The sequence below is a fragment of the Gracilinanus agilis genome, chromosome 3, assembly GCF_016433145.1.
Source record: "Gracilinanus agilis isolate LMUSP501 chromosome 3, AgileGrace, whole genome shotgun sequence".
In the NCBI taxonomy this organism is placed as follows: domain Eukaryota; kingdom Metazoa; phylum Chordata; class Mammalia; order Didelphimorphia; family Didelphidae; genus Gracilinanus; species Gracilinanus agilis.
The window spans coordinates 489073419-489091005 of record NC_058132.1 but is presented as its reverse complement, the minus strand read 5'-3'; the positions used below and the strand labels follow the sequence as shown (position 1 = coordinate 489091005).

At 37.9% G+C, this 17587-nt stretch overlaps 1 protein-coding gene across 1 annotated transcript in view; it reads left to right on the top strand.

Annotated features, from left to right (window-relative positions):
* The window catches only part of AFF3 (AF4/FMR2 family member 3), a 673975-nt gene that overhangs the window by 562186 nt on the left and 94202 nt on the right, over window positions 1–17587 (top strand). The window contains exon 10 of the mRNA XM_044669302.1: window positions 3649–3689. Coding sequence (XP_044525237.1) covers window positions 3649–3689 — 41 coding nt within the window. The remainder of the gene's footprint in view (window positions 1–3648; window positions 3690–17587) is intronic.

Sequence of the window (17587 nt, the reverse complement as noted above, 5' to 3'; positions counted from 1 at the left end):
AACCAAAGGAGATTTTTTTTACAGTCATAAATTCTGGAGGTCTTTGGTCATGGTTTGTGATATCAAATTTTAATCTAAAGTCATAATCCTTATTTAAAAAATCACACACCTAGCACAATCCCTTATTTCAAGGAATTATATAGAACATTTAACATATTCTCATCTCTTTCCTTGATGGATGATGAGTTGTCCTCAGTAAAGTTTTTAATGATGTGAAATAAAATGCAAATTAAATAGCACAATCAAAATCAGACTATTAAAAATAGTGGAGCAAGCAATAGATGGTGCTAAGTACCACCCTGTTGCTTAAGTTTTTACATAAATAGCCCTGGCATATTAGAAGAATGATCAGTCATATGAAGACAATACCATTTTGCAAATGCTAGGATGCCCTGTTATTAAAATGAGAGCGGACTCGCCCAAATCACTGTCTCAACATCACCACAACCTTTTTTCATGAGGGAGAAGGGAATGGAAATTAAAATCTGAAAATAACTATAGTGAAAATATTTTAAAGTAGGTCATGAAAACATGTTTTCTTTCTTTGAAAGGAGGGAAGGGGGTTTGCTTTAAATCCTGATGATTGGCCTTTGAATTTTTCAATTTACATAGTTGAAAGACATTGGAAATTTTAATGCCAAAAAACTCATTGACACTTTTTTTTAATTGTTTGGAGAAATTTATTCTGATTTTCATAAGATTGCAATGGCATTCTCTGAAGCTATCTGCTAAAAATATTAAAAGCCATTTAAAGAATGAATTGAACACTGAACTGGAAGTCAAGAGAATTGGGTTCCATTTCTTGCTCTGCCATTTACTAGCTATGTAACTTTTAGGCAAGTGATTTAACTCAGTTAAAATGAGGGAGGAACATTGAGAAGAGTCATACAAGATGTACAATTTTTACTAGACCATGTTCTCCTATAAATTCATCACTGAGATCTACCAGTGGTCATCCTTACCTGCTCTTTATATTGTGTCTTATCAGTTATCTCAATATTCTTTATAACGTTCCAAACTATATCACTCCTTCTTTATAATATGTTCTGGCCTATTCATGCCAACCATGCACTTCTCCATTTTACTTTGAATAATACTCATGTTCATTTCTTCAGAGACCATAGTATTCTGTGACTCAGAGCCACACATCATCACTACAATATTGAAGTTTAAGGGGGAAAAATATACTTGTTATATATCCTTAGGGATGGATTCCAGTTCCTCAAGGTTTTTCTTTATCTTCCCAATATTCTCATCTAACTGCCCCTTTCTCACCCTAATTATAATGATTATTTTCATAAAGGAAACATTCCCCTAATGATCATTGAAAATTGTTTAGTTCTTAACTCTCCCTTGAAAGATTTTGTCATCTTATAGCATAATAATTAACTAATTGGTAGCCCATTAGCTAGAAAGGAGTAATGTCTTGTCAAAACTTCCTGAATTACTGGTTAATTGGCTCATTTTATTCATCTGGCAGCTAAGGAGAGTGGTATACTATCTCATTCTTTGATGAGTTCAACAATCTTCCAGTGGATTTCTTTACCTCTTACTTTAAACTTACTCTACACTATTTTTCTCATTTTTTCTACATTTCAAGGAGTGGTTACTTCCATTAGTGTGTCATCTTTCCAATGACACAGATTGCAACTCTTCTACCCTTTGGTGAACAATCTCATCATCCTAGAGATGACTTCATGAGCTTGACAAATTGAGCCAAGCAGGTCTTTAAAATGACAGTTAGTCAGGTCTATCCTCTAATCATTTCCACCTCGGTAGGAACTTTCAGAACTTGTTTTCTCTTGGCACGGTCCTTGAGAATCTAGGATGAACTCCAGGCTCTGATGATGACATTAGAGTATAGCTTTAAGGGGGAGTTTTGAAAATAACCTTCCATAGAATCTATTCTCATAATTTTATTCCCACACACTTAAAAACCTGCTCTGACTCCATATTACCTATGTGGACATTTCCAAATTTCTTGACATTGTCCTCTTCTGCCCCAAGAGGTTTTTATTTCTTTCTTAAGCTTTCCATTATATTTAGCCAAGTCTGCCTTCCCATCACATGCCTTATACACTCCTACCTCTCTGCTTTTATATGTGCTATTTCACATACCTGCATAGCACTCTCTCTTCTCAGCACCTAGGCAAGTCCTTCTCCATCTTTTAACACTTTGTTCAAAACTCAACTCCTCCAGGATTCCTTCCTTCAGAGATCCCAACCAATTGCCTCCATTGCTCCTGAACACAGTGGGCATTGTGCTCATTTCTTCTTCTTGACGTTTTTTTGTTTAGTCACTTTGGTTGTGTCCCAACTCTTCATGACCCCATTTGGGGTTTTCTTGACCAAGATACTGGAGTGTTTTGCCATTTCCTTCTCTGGCTCATTTTACAGATGACGAAATGAAGCAGACAGGGATACATGACTAGCCAGGTATCTGAGGCGAGATTTGAACTTAGGAAAATGGTCTTCCTGACTTCAGGCCCCAGAGCTCTGTGCACTGCAACATTTAGTTGCCCTCTTATTTATATAGTGCCTTGTAAATAAATTCAAAGGTTGGTCTTTTTTTCTTGTGACTTCCCAGTTAGGTGTCAAGCTTTCTGAGGTCAAGAACTAACTCTTCTATTTCTTTGGTACCCATATTGTCAAGTAAATATATTTCATTTGGTAGCCATTCACAAATGTTGCATTGATTGATGTGATTAACTTAATTAAGAAAAAAGGTACTGATGTGTAGAAGGCTAGCATTATTTGCTATAAAAATACTTTTATATCTATAAAAAATGTGATGCTTCTGCTCTCTAGGTGTTTGCTTTCTGAAGATTCCACATTTGCTAGTTCTATTTAGTGTCATGCAAGTAAGGTATAGGAATATTTTAAAAGCTTCTCTATTATCTATATTTTACCAGTATGTTGTGAGCTCTGGTTTGTGTAACTGAGCAAGGAAAGCACCACTGATCTACCAAGTGAAACACATCATGTTTTCTTTACCTCTTGGACTATTCTGGTGTCAATCTTGACCTTCAAACAAGAATTACTCTAGAGTTAGAGGCAATAGAATAAAGGAGATAGACTGTTGCTCCTTCCTGTTCTCTGTACCCAAATTCCAAGCTGCAGAAGTTAAATGGTGAAGTATATAGACTTTTCAGAGAAAGAGGAGGTATGGAGAAAACTTGGAGCATGGTTTAATGAAGGAAAAGAGATCTTGTCCCATAAATCTGGTTGCTGGCCTAAAATTACAGCTTGATGGGTGGCTGGGGCAAGAGGGGGAGTTAAAAATAATCAAAATCAACAATCTTCTTACAGGTAAAAATACTGCAACATGAGAAAGGGATCAGAATAAAAGGAAGACTTTTGTCCTTGTCCTTAAACTTACTGAAAATTACCTAAAATAAGAATTTGTACTCCCTAAAATACCTTGCCTGCCTTGTGACAATTCTGTTATGTGTTTGGTGTGCATCACAGAGTCTCACATTTATTCATCTGGAATGTTCATTTCATGAAACACTGTCTGCTACTTTGCTGGTAGTTTGAAATTTGGCCACATGACAAAAATGTGTGTAACACGTTTTTTTCTTAAGTGTTGATTGAGCACATAATTTAAAAGTCAGAATATAAAATAAACATCTCTGCCCTTTCTTCCAGCAGGCCGCACAGAGATCTGCTCTCCGCGTTCTGTCTGACAGGTACATTTTGTCATTTTTATGAACTATAAATTGCTTTATGAAACGTTGAGCCCTATTTATTGTGGCATATAATTCATAATCGGATTTTTGTCCCCAAAGTATCTGTGAACTGGGATGTTAAACACTTTGCATGCTTGGATTTGTCATGCATGTGTGGAGTTTATTACTGCAAAAATCACAGTCTTGTTCTATTTCATAGAGAGTGTGCAGAATCCCTTGTTGTGCTATGAGACAAGAGATAAGAAACTTAGTGGGAAAAGCATGAATGATACAGTAAATTGTGAGCTTTAGAGTTTGTTGAAATCTAAGCTTATTTTTCAGCAATAAGTACTTCATTTATTTTGAGATGTTTTCCTCCGACTTTCTCCAAATCCTTTCACTAGAAGTTATCTTTCTTTTGATGAGGTTCTCTGTTGAAATGCTTTATACACAAAACCCAACAATTCATGCTCCTGCATTCCTGACTTCTTGTTTCCTTGCATTGTTTAGTTTTTTCTCACTTCTGTTATCAAATAAGACATGTAAATGTAATAAATAAACATGGTTGATCTGTATTTGGCACCAGGCTTTGCCTTAAACACTGTACAAAAGACAGTTGAACTAGGAGATGTAAAGTAGCTTCCTGAAATAGGCCTCTTTTTTCCCCCCTATTTTGACACAGCAGGAGGGAATTTTTCTTGGTGCCTGTAAGTTAAAGAACTAGCCAGTTCCAGTTCCACAAGTGAGGCACTATGTCATACAGAAGCACAAAGAGATTTCTCCCCCGTGCTCTCCTGGCAGCCACTTGAACCTTGTCTGGCTCACCGTCACCCCCTCCACAGAAGCCTGTGACACATTCCACCCACCCCACTCCTGCCTTCAGTTCCCCAGTCCCACTCTTTTCTTAGAATAAGCAGTAATTGACTTTGTAAACCAGCTCCGTCCTGGGCTTCTCCAGAGCAAAATCTGTCACTTAGGCTGAATTATTTGTTGTGCATGGGTGAAAAGCATTCTCTACGGGTGGTAGACTGAGACCACCAAACTTATTCCACCTCAGTTTTATAAACATCATATTTTTTTATTTCATTTGAAAACCCTTCATTTTGACAAACTGTATACACTCTGCATGCTGCAAGATTAGTTGCCATTGAAATCTCGGAGAATGGCTTTTTAGAAATTTGGCAGAGTTAACAAACAAATTGTAGAGGGTTTTGTTACTTGAAAAGAAAAGGAAGTTGGAGGTCTGAACACATTTAATTTCTGACATAATATTTCTTTTTATCTATTTTTCTCTCCATTACCTTTTTTAAAATTCTGTCTTCTAAATCCTGACATTTTTCTTCTTTAATAAATTACCTCCTCCGCAAAACACATTGAGAAGCAAGGTAAAAATAGCTTGATTTAAAACACAAAAAAGCCATTATAGCTTTTGGTGGACTGCACCTAAACCTATTTTTAGGATGACACCAAATCCCTTTGAAGATATGGCTGCAAGTACTGAAAGCAGTCACTCCAGCAATATAACCAATAAAATTCTAGTATACACTTCCAAAAGATAAGACGCTTTGTGTACAGAATGTTCTGAGAGATATTGGACAAGCTGTGATGCTTACTTTGTATTTTATATCTCACTCACATAAGCCAAAGTTCTTTATTAATTCTGATTAATTGACTAATTAGCCGTTATCGTCTTATCGTATGACTGATCTGTTTAGATCACTGTATTAAATAAACATAGTCCAGAAAAATGTATTTCCCAAACCAGAAACAAATTCACTCTGGCAAGTAAATATAAGGGTAATTGATTTAAAAATACAGATTTTGTAGGAAAGGGGGAGGGGAAGATGAGAATATTTACTAAAAAATTTCATTCTTTAAAGCACAATGTACCATTTTTATACATACACCATGTCTTCAACTATATATATTAGGGTTGGGTTTTTTCCTTGTATCTAACAATTTATATCAGAATAGTATCCATCCAAAGTGCCTAAAAGTATTCCGTGCCTTCTCTTTGGGATTATGTGACCTCTAGTCACAAAGAGATTTTCAAATGATTTGTTGACTTTGTAATACAATCCTAATAATGCAATAAAAAGCTGTCTGCTCGGGTCTATTTTGCTGACCAGTTCCACCATGGGCTTTGTGGATGTTTCAGGGCCAAAGGAGTAATCGCAATAAATGAGAAGCATTTGTAATCATTTGGAGATACAGTAAGAACTCATTAATTCAAAATGCAAAGGATTAAAAAAAAAGTAGGCTTTGAATTAATTGGGTTCAGGTTTTCCAATATTTTTATTAATGAATTCTAGGCCATCTAGTCAGGTGGGGAATATAGTTATCTCAATTTGCATATACTTTTGAATAAACATATTCTAGGAGATTGAGAAGTGCCATACAAGGTCATATTTCTGTTCTTTCCAGTGTTATGTCTCAAATAGCGAATCATACCTTAAGTCAGTTTGTGAAGACTCATGGATGCCCTCTAATAATATCATACCCCCCAAATTAGCTTTTTTTAATAAGCTTTGTTATGGGACAATTGAATGATAATTTGTTAATTTATCTATTGATCTAAATCATTCTATTTATTTTCTGCCTGTACCATCTACAAGATGGTAAGCTCCATGAGGGCAGGGATCCTGTCTTATCTAAATTTCAAATCTCTCCTCTTACTAGGTGCTTAATAAACATTGCTGTTAAACTCAGTGGACTTAGGGCAATGAGGTGGCTCAGTGGATAGAGATTCAAGCCTGGAATCTGGAGGTCCTAGGTTCAAATCTGGCTTTAGATATTCCTAGCTATGTGACCCTGGGAAAATCACTTAGACCCCCATTTCCTAGCCCTTACTATCCTTTTGCTTTGGTATTGGCACTTAGTATTGATTCTAAGAAAGAAGATAAGGATTTTAATAAAATTTCAGTGGACTTCAATTCAGTTGAGGGGTTGGATTAGAATAATTAGATAATGTCTAAGATCCCTGCCCTCTCTAAATCCTCTCATGCTATAAATTACAAATTCTGTAAACTTGCCATTGGCTATAAAAAATGAGACTTCCTTATTTCTAGTATTCTGGGATTTGGTAAACAAATTTGTATTCCCCAGAATTTTATAGACAAGTCAGTCATATCTTCTCACAGATTTTATCTTTTCACATTCTGAAGTTCTGGTTTAGGGTGTCTGTACCCAGCCACTCCATACCCCAACTTGATCATGTTCATTTTTCATTTGTGAACCTTCTCCAACTCCATCATAGAAGACCAGAAGCTCACCCATAGCATTCCAAGTATGGACATGCCATAAGGATAGTTTCATAATGGTGAAAAAGTCAGGGTAATTGAAGTAAGAAACTCAAGGTTTAAATCTCTCTACTCATTTACTTCCTATCTGTATGACCTTGTTCAAGTGGCTTCACTTCTCTAAAAGCCTGCTTCCTAAACTAAAACAAAGATGGTGGAGCCTTCATTACCTTCCTCAAAGGGTTCTGATGTAATTTACCTTGGGAAAACAGGGATGGGTTGTCCTTTCCATTAGACTGTAAGCTCCTAGACAACAGGAATTGTCATTTTAGTCTTTCACCACATCCCTAGGGCTTAGCACAGAACCTTAGCACATAGTAGGGGCTTGATAAATGCTTGTTCAATTGAATACTACCAACAGCCAGCATTTATAAAGTGTTTTATGTACATCATATCATTTGAGCTGCATAAAAAGTCAACAAGCATTTTTTTAACTTTCCACCTCCTGCCCCTTTTCATCTTTAAGTTTTTTAGTCATTTTTCAGCCATATCTGACTCTTCGTGACCTCATTGTGGGGTTCTCTTGGCAAAGATACTGGAGTTCATTTTCTTTTTTGCCATTTCCTTTTCCAGCTGATTTTGTAGAGGAGGAACAGAGGCAAATACAGCTAAGTGACTTGCTCAGGTTCACTTAGCTAGTGTCTGAGACTGGATTTGAACTCAGTAAGATGTCTTCTTGACTCCAGACCTAATACTCCATCTACTGCCTCACCTCTAGCTGCCCTCAACAAACATTTATTAAGCCCCAACTATGCACCGCTCTGAACTAGGTGTTAAGGATACAAGGGTGAAAATAAGCCTTTGCCCTCAGGGCTGATATTTTATTTCAAAGCTTCTACTTGATGAAGTCCAGCATCCTGTGATCTCTTGGGGACACCATTATCATGATCTTATGTCATAGAGAACAATTACTTCTATCCATTTTTCCAGTGAAAAAGGAAAGTTTACCTTTCTTGAAAAGACTCAGAGATAGGAATTATGAAATAGGCTACAAGCAGAAATTGTGGTATTTCCTTTCCTGAGAATAGGGTAGCCTTATCTCATCTCTCTGAAATGGTTCAGGTAATTAGCTATCAGAGAGGAGTTGGCCAGATGTCATCTTGAAATTCTTCCTTGCTGTTCTTGACCAAGATTGCTTTGTTTCTTTGCTGCATTGGTTTTACTGGAACAACCAGTAATTTCACTGTTAGGACAGTATCCTTTCAAAATCAACAAGGGTATGATGATTAAAACCTAATCTTAACAAATTAAAACTGGGATGGCCATTAGCCAAAATCCTGTTTGTGGATTCAGCCCTTTCCCCAGAAAGCCTTTTCCCCAGCTTGGTTCAACTTGAACTTTGGGTTCAGACTGTGTCTTAGCAACAATCCGTCCCAGGCATATTTGAGGTCAGAACTGAAAAATGCTGGCAAGGCAGTGTGAGAAATTGAGCCCCTGCTCACTCATTGTGCCTATTTGTCACTTTAGTAATGTGGCTCAGTAAAGAAGGGACCAGACGTGGTGGTATGGGTTGTCTCAAATCAAGATGGTCATGATTAGACCTTTCTCCCACTGACTATTAACAATTTTTCATCAGCAGGTCTTGAATAGATCTCTTTAATGCCTTGCAGTTAAAATCGCCAACACACCAATACTCTTTGCTCAATTCCACTGATGCCCTTAATAAAGGAAAGAATGAGAATGAAAGGGGGAAAATAAAATCTTTAGAAAAGAAAATGTCTATTAAAAGAAATCCTTTGTAGGAAAAGGAGAAACATCAATCTGATGTCCCCTTTCCTCTATTGTAGCTATGCCTTTCGTGTATATTTGCTTTGATTGAGAATTTATGGGAGGCAGAAGGTCTAGCTAGACCTGTGAATTCATCAGTGTGGGGAAACTCCCTCCTCTGATGAAGATCTGCAACTTAAAGTCTTAGAGGGCTTGCCTGGGGACACCCAGAAGTAAAGTAATTTGCCTATGCTCACTCCCCCCCAATATGTCCCATCTCCCTGATTCTTGATATGATCCTTTAATCCTCTACTGTTTGCTGCTATGTAGTCAATAGAGTAGGCAGTCCTTAAATGTTTCTTAGAATAAATTGAAGTGAAGCAAATTGAAATGAAATTAATTTTTAAGTGGAGTAGATCTGTATACTGTATGAACTCAGCTGTTGACATGTGTGCATTTTTAATATAGACAGACACTGGGTCCAAGAAGTTGGACCAAGTTGCTAGAAAAAAGTGCAAAATGCTGTTAGGAAGAACATATATGTGTGTAGCATATGAAGTGCCCCAGCATATGATTGATCTTCCTTCATACGTGGTAAATAGGAGATAAGTGATCAAAAAAAGTATTCACATGATTTATCAAGCTGAGCAACCGTGCATTTTGCAGAGAAGCGAGAGGTCAATCCTGAAATCTAGGAAGGAGAGCAATAGGAAATTGCTGGGACTAGGAAGTTAATCATACACTTGGATTGCTTCCATCTGTTTCTGAAAGACAGGGCAGAGCTAGCAAGGATGCTTTATAGCAATGGATCAGGAATTAATATTTTCTGTGAAATCTAAGCATCATTTGCAATTATTTGGATTTTATAAAAAGGCAGCCTAATTCCAATCGAACAAATCACATTGGACAAGAAATGGGAAATTTTGGAAGGAAGAAGTATGGAGAATGTGATTATTTGATTACAAACAAATAAATAAATAAATAAGAAACGCCAACATGAAAACAGTTGTTAATCTGATGGCACTCAAAGGGCATCAATGGCCATGTGGTTAAATTGTGCATATAATCGTCTTTTGAAATATCAGCTCACAATTCCAGAAATGGCTACACTTTTATGAGCCACAGAGATGAATCATTAGGCTATAACCTGTCTGTCCATCTGGCAATGTCTCAGGTCCAAGATTCTGAACACCCTCCACTGCTATTCACTTATAAACCCAGAGGTAATATTCACTAGAAATATGGCAAATGGAGGCTGATCTCTCTGGGATTTTGTAAACATGTCTTTATCATCTAGTTTTAATCCTTTTTCAAATATTTTCCAGATAACCTTGGACCTTCAATTCCTTTTGGAAAGGAAGTATAGAGCACATGAAAAATGAAAGATTTTTGACCTCTCTACCATTCGTAGTATCTTAAATGGTCCACATTGAGAAAAAGACTTGGAAGGTCACCTCCAATGAGTAGCAATAGACTAACAAGAATCAGCAATATAGAGACAGGTTTCTTTAGGGGAGCACCTCGCTTTATAACAACATTCTATCTTGAATTAGCTTCAATTAAGAGCAAAGGAGAGAGGGGGCAGCTGGGTAGCTCAGTGGATTGAGAGTCAGGCCTAGAGACGGGAGGTCCTAGGTTCAAATCCGGCCTCAGACACTTCCCAGCTGTGTGACCCTGGGCAAGTCACTTGACCCCCATTGCCCACCCTTACCACTCTTCCACCTATGAGCCAATACACAGAAGTTAAGGGTTTAAAAAAAGAAAAAAGCAAAGGAGAGTGAAGGATGGGATTGAGAGTGATGTCTTCACCTCTTTTCAGGCCTGCTAGCAAATAAGTATAATTATCTGGTTAATATTTTAATCATTTATTGGCATCTCAATGAAGAAAGTCAGAGTTATAGTACATTGTTAATATGATGATAATGATGGGGATGAAGATGAGAACTTGCATTCATGTAACTCTTTATGGTCTTCAGAAATGCTTTACAAATATTTCATTTTATCCTCACCACAACCCTGGGAGGCATCCCCATTTTACAGGTGAGAAATCTGAAATACACAGAGATTAAATAAGTGTCACATCACTAATGAAAGTCTAAAAAGCCAGATCTGAATTCAGGTCTTCTTGACTCTATCTACTGCACTGCCTAGTGTTCTGTATAAAATCAAGAGCTATACCTTTCAGTAATAAATAAAATTTCTAGTTATCTGCCTAGTAGATAGAGTGCTGGACCTGAAGTCAGGAAGGCTTTTCCTCCTGAGTTCAAATCTGTTTTCAGACACTTAACTAGCTAAAAATCACTTGACCCTATTTGCCTCCGTTTCCTTATCTGTAAAATGATCTAGAAGAAGAAAATGGCAAACTACTCCAGTATCTCTGCCAAGAAAGCACCAAAGGGGAATCACAATCAGACACAACTGAACAAGAACAAACAACCAAATCGCCCCTTTATGGGACAAAACAAAAAGAGGTGCCTCTCTTGGTTTTGCAAAGCCCCTGATTCTCTAGCCTTTAATGTGGCACTTTTCTCTAATATGGTCCTTGGAAGAATCTATGCCCAGGGACTGGCTAAGTGAGACTGCTTTATAACAAAGTCCTTTTAGAAACTCAGAAACCATGCCAACTTGGAGAGAGTCCAGAACAGACCCACCGTCTGCCAAATGCTGCTCTTCAATAAATAGTGTTATTTAGTTTGTTACTACTAATGGTGATCATCATCACTGAACAAGGACAGTGGCGGGCTCATGAAAAGTGTTAACTTAGTACTAGCCACAGGAGTTACCAGAGAACGCATGTCTGCCTGACAGCAAGTGCTGCTAAATCTATTATGCATGGGGCCTTGCCTACAGCTATGTTGGTGTTTCTTCTGTGGTTTGTGGGAAACTCAATGGTCTAAGGAAATTTAAAAAACTAGAACTCCATAGAGGAGGATAACTAGGATGGTAGAGGATCTAGAAACCATGTCAGATGTAGAATGGTGGGGAAAAATTGAGGATATTTTGGCTAGAGGAAGAGGAGACCAAGAGAAAGCAAAATATTTCAAATATACAAAAACCATCACATAGAAGAGGGACTAGATTTAATCTCTATTGCTACAGAAAGTAAAATTAAGACCAACATACTGGAGTTAGAAAAAGGTAGATTTTGGTTTGACAAAAGAAAATGAACTAACAACAACAGGAAAAAAGGCTTCCTCTGAGGTGCTAAGTTTCCTGTCAATGGAGGTATTCAAGAAGAGGCAGAGATTTAGAAAGAATTCCTGCACTGCATAATAGATAACATTTGATGACCTTTAACTTTCAACTCTTTACATTCTATGAGATCTTATTCTTTTTCTTTTTGTTTGTTTAAAACTTTACTTTCTATCTTAGAATCAATACTAAGTATCAGTTCCAAGGCAGAAGAGCAATAAGGGCTGGGCAATGGGGATTGAGTGATTTGTTTAGAGTCACACAGCTAGGAAGTATCTGAGGCCAGATTTGAACCTAGAACCTCCTGTCTCCTAGCTGCCTCCCCCTAAGTCTGTATTCATCATGGAACTGTCCTTTCTGACCTGAGTCCATCCAATACACAATGCATATATGATTACCCATTTGGCTTTGTTTGTCCCCTGTTGCTCCATGTTATTGTGTCTTTTCTTCCTAATTTGAAAATCTGATAAAGTGATTATATATTGCAAGCTTTTCCTGTTTATTGTCATTATTATCATTATTATTATTATTATTATTATTATTATTATTGACAGTCCCATTCACTCATAATCTCCCTGGTAATTGAAGACCTGTGTGACCCTGGGCAAGTCACTTAACCTCCATTGCCTAGCCCGAGCCTTTTTCCTAATTCTTTTGCATCTCCTTTGGCACCCAGTATAGAGTAGATGTTCATGAATGCTTTTTAAATAATTATTTGCTTTGAAAAAACGTTCTGTTTAAAGTGTTTAGAGAAATGCTGACTTATTCCACTGGTCAATGACATCCCTAGTGATTACACGTGAATATTTATTATGCATGAGAGCTTACAACAAACAGCAAAAACACTTCAAATATTTGAAAAACTGTCTTGCGGGAGAGATTAGGTTTATTCTGTATTGCTTCATGTGAAAGTTAAAAAAAACAAAAGAAGTTGACCCTGTCAATCCAGCTGCGAAGAAGTGACACAATCTCCTAAAAGAACAAGAGGACAAAAGCCCAATATGCAAGTAGAGCTGTATATTTCTTCTTAAAGCATTGATCAAGGATGTAAAATTCCTTACATTTTTTGCAGAATTTTTTAAAGCACTTATTTTTAAATCTCCTACTGAGCTCCAATGCCAGGTGCTAAATATAGAGTTGAATCCAAAGCTTCAACTATACTTTAATGTATAACATTAATTAACATTTATTAATTAATTAAAGCTTTTAAAATTTTAACTTGAATAGACATACTGTCCCAAAAATCTTAGTGCAGTTTTAAGCTGTTCTTGATCGGTCGTTTTCCGTCATGTCCAGCTTGTGGTGACACCTCCGTGATACCAATCCTTCTTTAGTTTGCCACAGCTAGAAAAGCAAGAGGTTGGGAGAATCATGAAAAGCATGTTATGAATTGCTTAGGGCAGATGGGTGGATAAAGGACTGGGCTTGTAGTCAGAAAGACTCCTCTACCTGAGTTCAAATCCGGCCTCAGATACTTACTAGCTGTGTGACCCTGAGCAAGTCACTTAACCTTGTTTGCCTCAGTTTCCTCATCTGTAAAATGAGCTAGAGAAGGAAATGACAGACCTCTCCAGTCTCTCTGCCAAGGAAACCCCCAAAAATGGAGTCCTGAAGAGTCAGTTATGACTGGAAAAATGACTAAACAGCTCTAAACATAGAACGGTGGCTTCAAAAACAGGCCACTAAACCAACCCTACATAAGGATCCCCATCTATCACCTTAGAAAACAACATATTATCTATGTTCTGTTGTACATTTATTTTGCTAAATATTTCTCAATTCCATTTTAATCTGTTTCCTCCCCAAGGGGACCTGTTTGATACCTCTGGTGTAGAAATCTCTATTTCCTTCCACACCTCCCAGAGAAATGGCAGGAATATCTCATTTGGAAACTTTTTCTTTCGTGTTTCTCCTGATTTTCTCCCATATGCTAGGGACTCTGAGTTCCTTGGTCACAGAGAAGAGATAAATTTCCTTTCAACTCCTTCCTGTATTCTCTGCTCTGCGTAATGTTTATGCCCATTAATCACTGAAACAGGCAGGCTACTAGCCTAACAGCCACATCCCAGCTCTGCTCCTATCTTCTCACCCTTTTAGCACTTCAAAAAAAAAAGCATGTGTAGAAAATGGCGGAAGGCCCTCCTTCCTTACTCCTGGGCCAGATTGCCGAGGGACGCGTCCAGAACTCCACTCGCAGCCACCATCACCTGTGAGCCCCGAGTTCTGCCACACGACCCATTCACCCATCATCTCCCTGGCGATTAAGGAAACCTGTTCTCCATTTCATGGCTTGGAAATCTCAGGCATGGCCTTGCTGTGTTTATGTTCAAAGGAACCGAAACATTTTCCTGTTATAAAAACACTGCTCAGGCTTTTTCCAAAACATGAAAAGGTTCATCAGGGGGTTATTTGTGGTCTCTTCTAAATGCGATGGGACTGTTTTCTTTTCTAGCATTAAATAATTATCTCTGGTAAAATGAGACAGCCCATAGAGGGCTTTGCAAACCTTAAAGCAAAATATAAATGCTAGATTTTATTATTTTATGATACCCTCTAGCCCAGGCTGTGTCCATAGTTTCTTAAAACACAAATTGAGACAGCCATGGCATAATAGAAAAGTATTTTCCTTTCTCTCTGGTTGCCCTTGTCAGTGCCCACAACAAAGTATTTTCCTAGTCCAGACATCTGTTTGTCTTTTAGTTATACATATCGCACCCTCTGATATGCAGGAGAATGGAGAAACAACTGCAAAAAAAAAAATTGATAAAATGATTATATATCGCAACCCCTTTTTTTTGTTTATAGCACAATAAAGCATAACTCCTGAATATAAGCAAATGCAGGCCATCAAATCTAAAAACCAGCTTCTTTTTTCATCCCCTACTAGCACTAATTTACACAGAAGAGCCAAATGGCTCCAGAGAAGCCATTGAGCTCTACCAGGTAAATAATACACATTTTAAAAGGTCCCAAACATGTATTTTACACAACAGAAGATAGTCACTCAGAAGAGGCGATTAGAGCCTTCTGAGTAAATAAATAATACATTCTATAAAATCCCTAATTGCCTTTTAAAATATTTTAGGAGATTTGGGATGGTGTAGATTAGCAATGACTTACTGTCTGGTCTGTAAGCTATACATATGGAGTGGTAGTTTGGTGAAAGTTAAACAATAATTCTTCACTTATTTAACATGTTTCATTGTTTTAGGCCTTAAAAATTTTTTTTAACTCTTACCTTCTGTTTTAGTATCAATTCTAAAACAGAAGAGCAGTAAGGGCTAGGCAAGTGGGATTAAATGACTTGCCCAGGGTCACACAGCAAGGAAGAATCTGGAGTCAGATTTGATCCTAGATCATCCCAACTCCAGGCCTGGCTCTCTATACACTGTGCTACCTATTTGCCCCTGTTTTAGACTTTTGGAAATTATCATGAATATACATGAACTCACAAAATGGCCCAAGCTCCCATACATAAGAGATTGTACCCTTTCCTTGAGAAGCAGTGCAATATAGTAAATAAAGGATCAAGCCTTGGGATTTGGAAGACCTGGGTGCAAATTCTGGGTCTGGCATGAACCAACTTCATGGTAGCAGGTCAGTGGCTTAATTCCCAGGGCCTCTTAATTCTATAAATGACCAACTGATCTGCCCCATGAAGAGTTCCCCAGACCACCAGAATCACAGATCTAGACCAGAAAGACAGATAAAAATCCTATATTTATTGTGTGTGTGTGTGTGTGTGTGTGTGTGTGTGTGTGTGTGTGCTTTTGCGGGCATTCCTAGGATAAAGATGCTCCAAATGGTCAGGTATTTCTTTTTCCTAAGTGTAGTGACTAGGAAATAGCTACACCTCTCCCTAGGGGTTGGTGTATTTGAATTCTGGCCAGGAGAATCCTCTCTGCCCAATGACTATCATTATCATTATTGCCATGATCACTTTTGTTGTAATTATATGTGCTTTGAATTGTTTCTGCATTAGCGGTGATGGCTGTGTGCTAATCCAATTTACTCTGTCTGGAGTGGCCTCTCTTGTGACTCAGGTCATGCCTTTGTGAAGTGATTGGCTGTGGTTATGGGTACAGTTTGTGGCAAAAGAATGGAGCAAAGCTAAGCAGCCTTGGCCTCATTAGCACTGTTTGCTTTAATGACTAAGTTAACCAGTCTCGCTATCCTGCCAAGTCAGGACAAAGCATCAAAATATGAGACTCAACCGCATTTCCCTGGAGTTAGAATGAATCCTCCTGTACCTCCCTAGAAATAAGAATTATTGAACCATGCTTTTATATTGCAAGTTTTAAACCTGAATTTTCCCTCCCTGCTGTTCACTTATACTCTGATTCAGTGGCTAGAGAAAAATTTAAAAATTAGAGATTATTTTTTGACAAGTATTTGTCACCATGAAGGACTTGCTTTATTTTTGTCTTTTTCTTCCCAGTACCTAATGCAATTCCCAGTACAAAACAGGGTTTATAATAAGCAGTTAATAACTATTTTGGAATTCTATGAGATAAGCAGTCCAAGTTTAGCCCACTTTTACAGATGACTAAACTATGACTCAGTGAGAGGAAATGACACAACCACAGTCATATGTGCAGCTAGCTAGAAAGTGATAGCACAGCTAGTACTCAAATTTAGGTCTTTTGAATGTGCCAAGTATTCAACTCTAGGTCTTCTCAGTTTAATATTTAATGCCTCTTCAGTGAGCAGAATCATTTCTCATTTTTCATCGTTTTCATCCCATTATCCTTATGGTCCAGTCTTTGCTATCTCCCATCCATTTGGTATCTAATGATTGTATCTCATTCCACTCCTTCCCAACTTCTCCCCTTCCTTCTTTCCACCTTCCCTCCTTGACTTCATAATATAAATTTCCCTACATTAAAGCTAATTCTGACTCTACGTCTGGATATTCTCCCTCCTCCGCTCTGACTTCTGACCTCCTGGGCTTTTTAAGTCCCAACTAAAATCCCACCTTCTACTGGGAGCTCTCCCCAATCCCCCTTAATTCCAGTGCCTGCCTTCTGCTGATTATTTCCTATGGATCCTGTATTCTAGTTTGCTTTCTATATATTTGTTTACATGTTGTCTCTCTTGTTAGTTCATAAACTCCTTGAGGGAAGGGACTGTCTTTTGCTTTTTTTATTTTTTTTTATCTCCAGGGTCTGGCTCATAGTAGGTGCTTCATAAATGTTGGTTGATTGATGGCTCCAGTTATTCAAGCTTAGAGTAGGATCCTCATTATTCCCTGGAAGACCTTCTTCCCCTTCATATTGCCTACCAGTGATTCAATCCTTCAAGTATCCTTCCAAAAATAGGCTTCACTAAGTGTGTCAGCAATGCTTGGCTCTTAGCTGTTTAGTTACTCCATTTGAGAGCCAAATGAGCTCACCTCCTCCTGTCGAAAGGTTAATGTGCCCTGCAACGCTGGAGCAAACTAACCTTTTACCTACCCCCTTCCAACTATCTTTTCTGTGTTGTTGGCATTCATGCAAATGAATGACTAATGGAAATGAGCCACCATGCCCTAACCTTTCTCCCACACAGATCTGTGACTGCTTCTCAGTCTTAACCTGCAAAATGTCTGATCCATCTTCTGTCTGTGTTCATGCACAGCCAATTGCTTATTCAGTTGAATTAGCCACTGTTGGACTTCTGTACCATTTTTATTCCTTTTTGTTCAGAAGGCAGTTAACAAAGGCTTTGAATTTTGATCCTTGT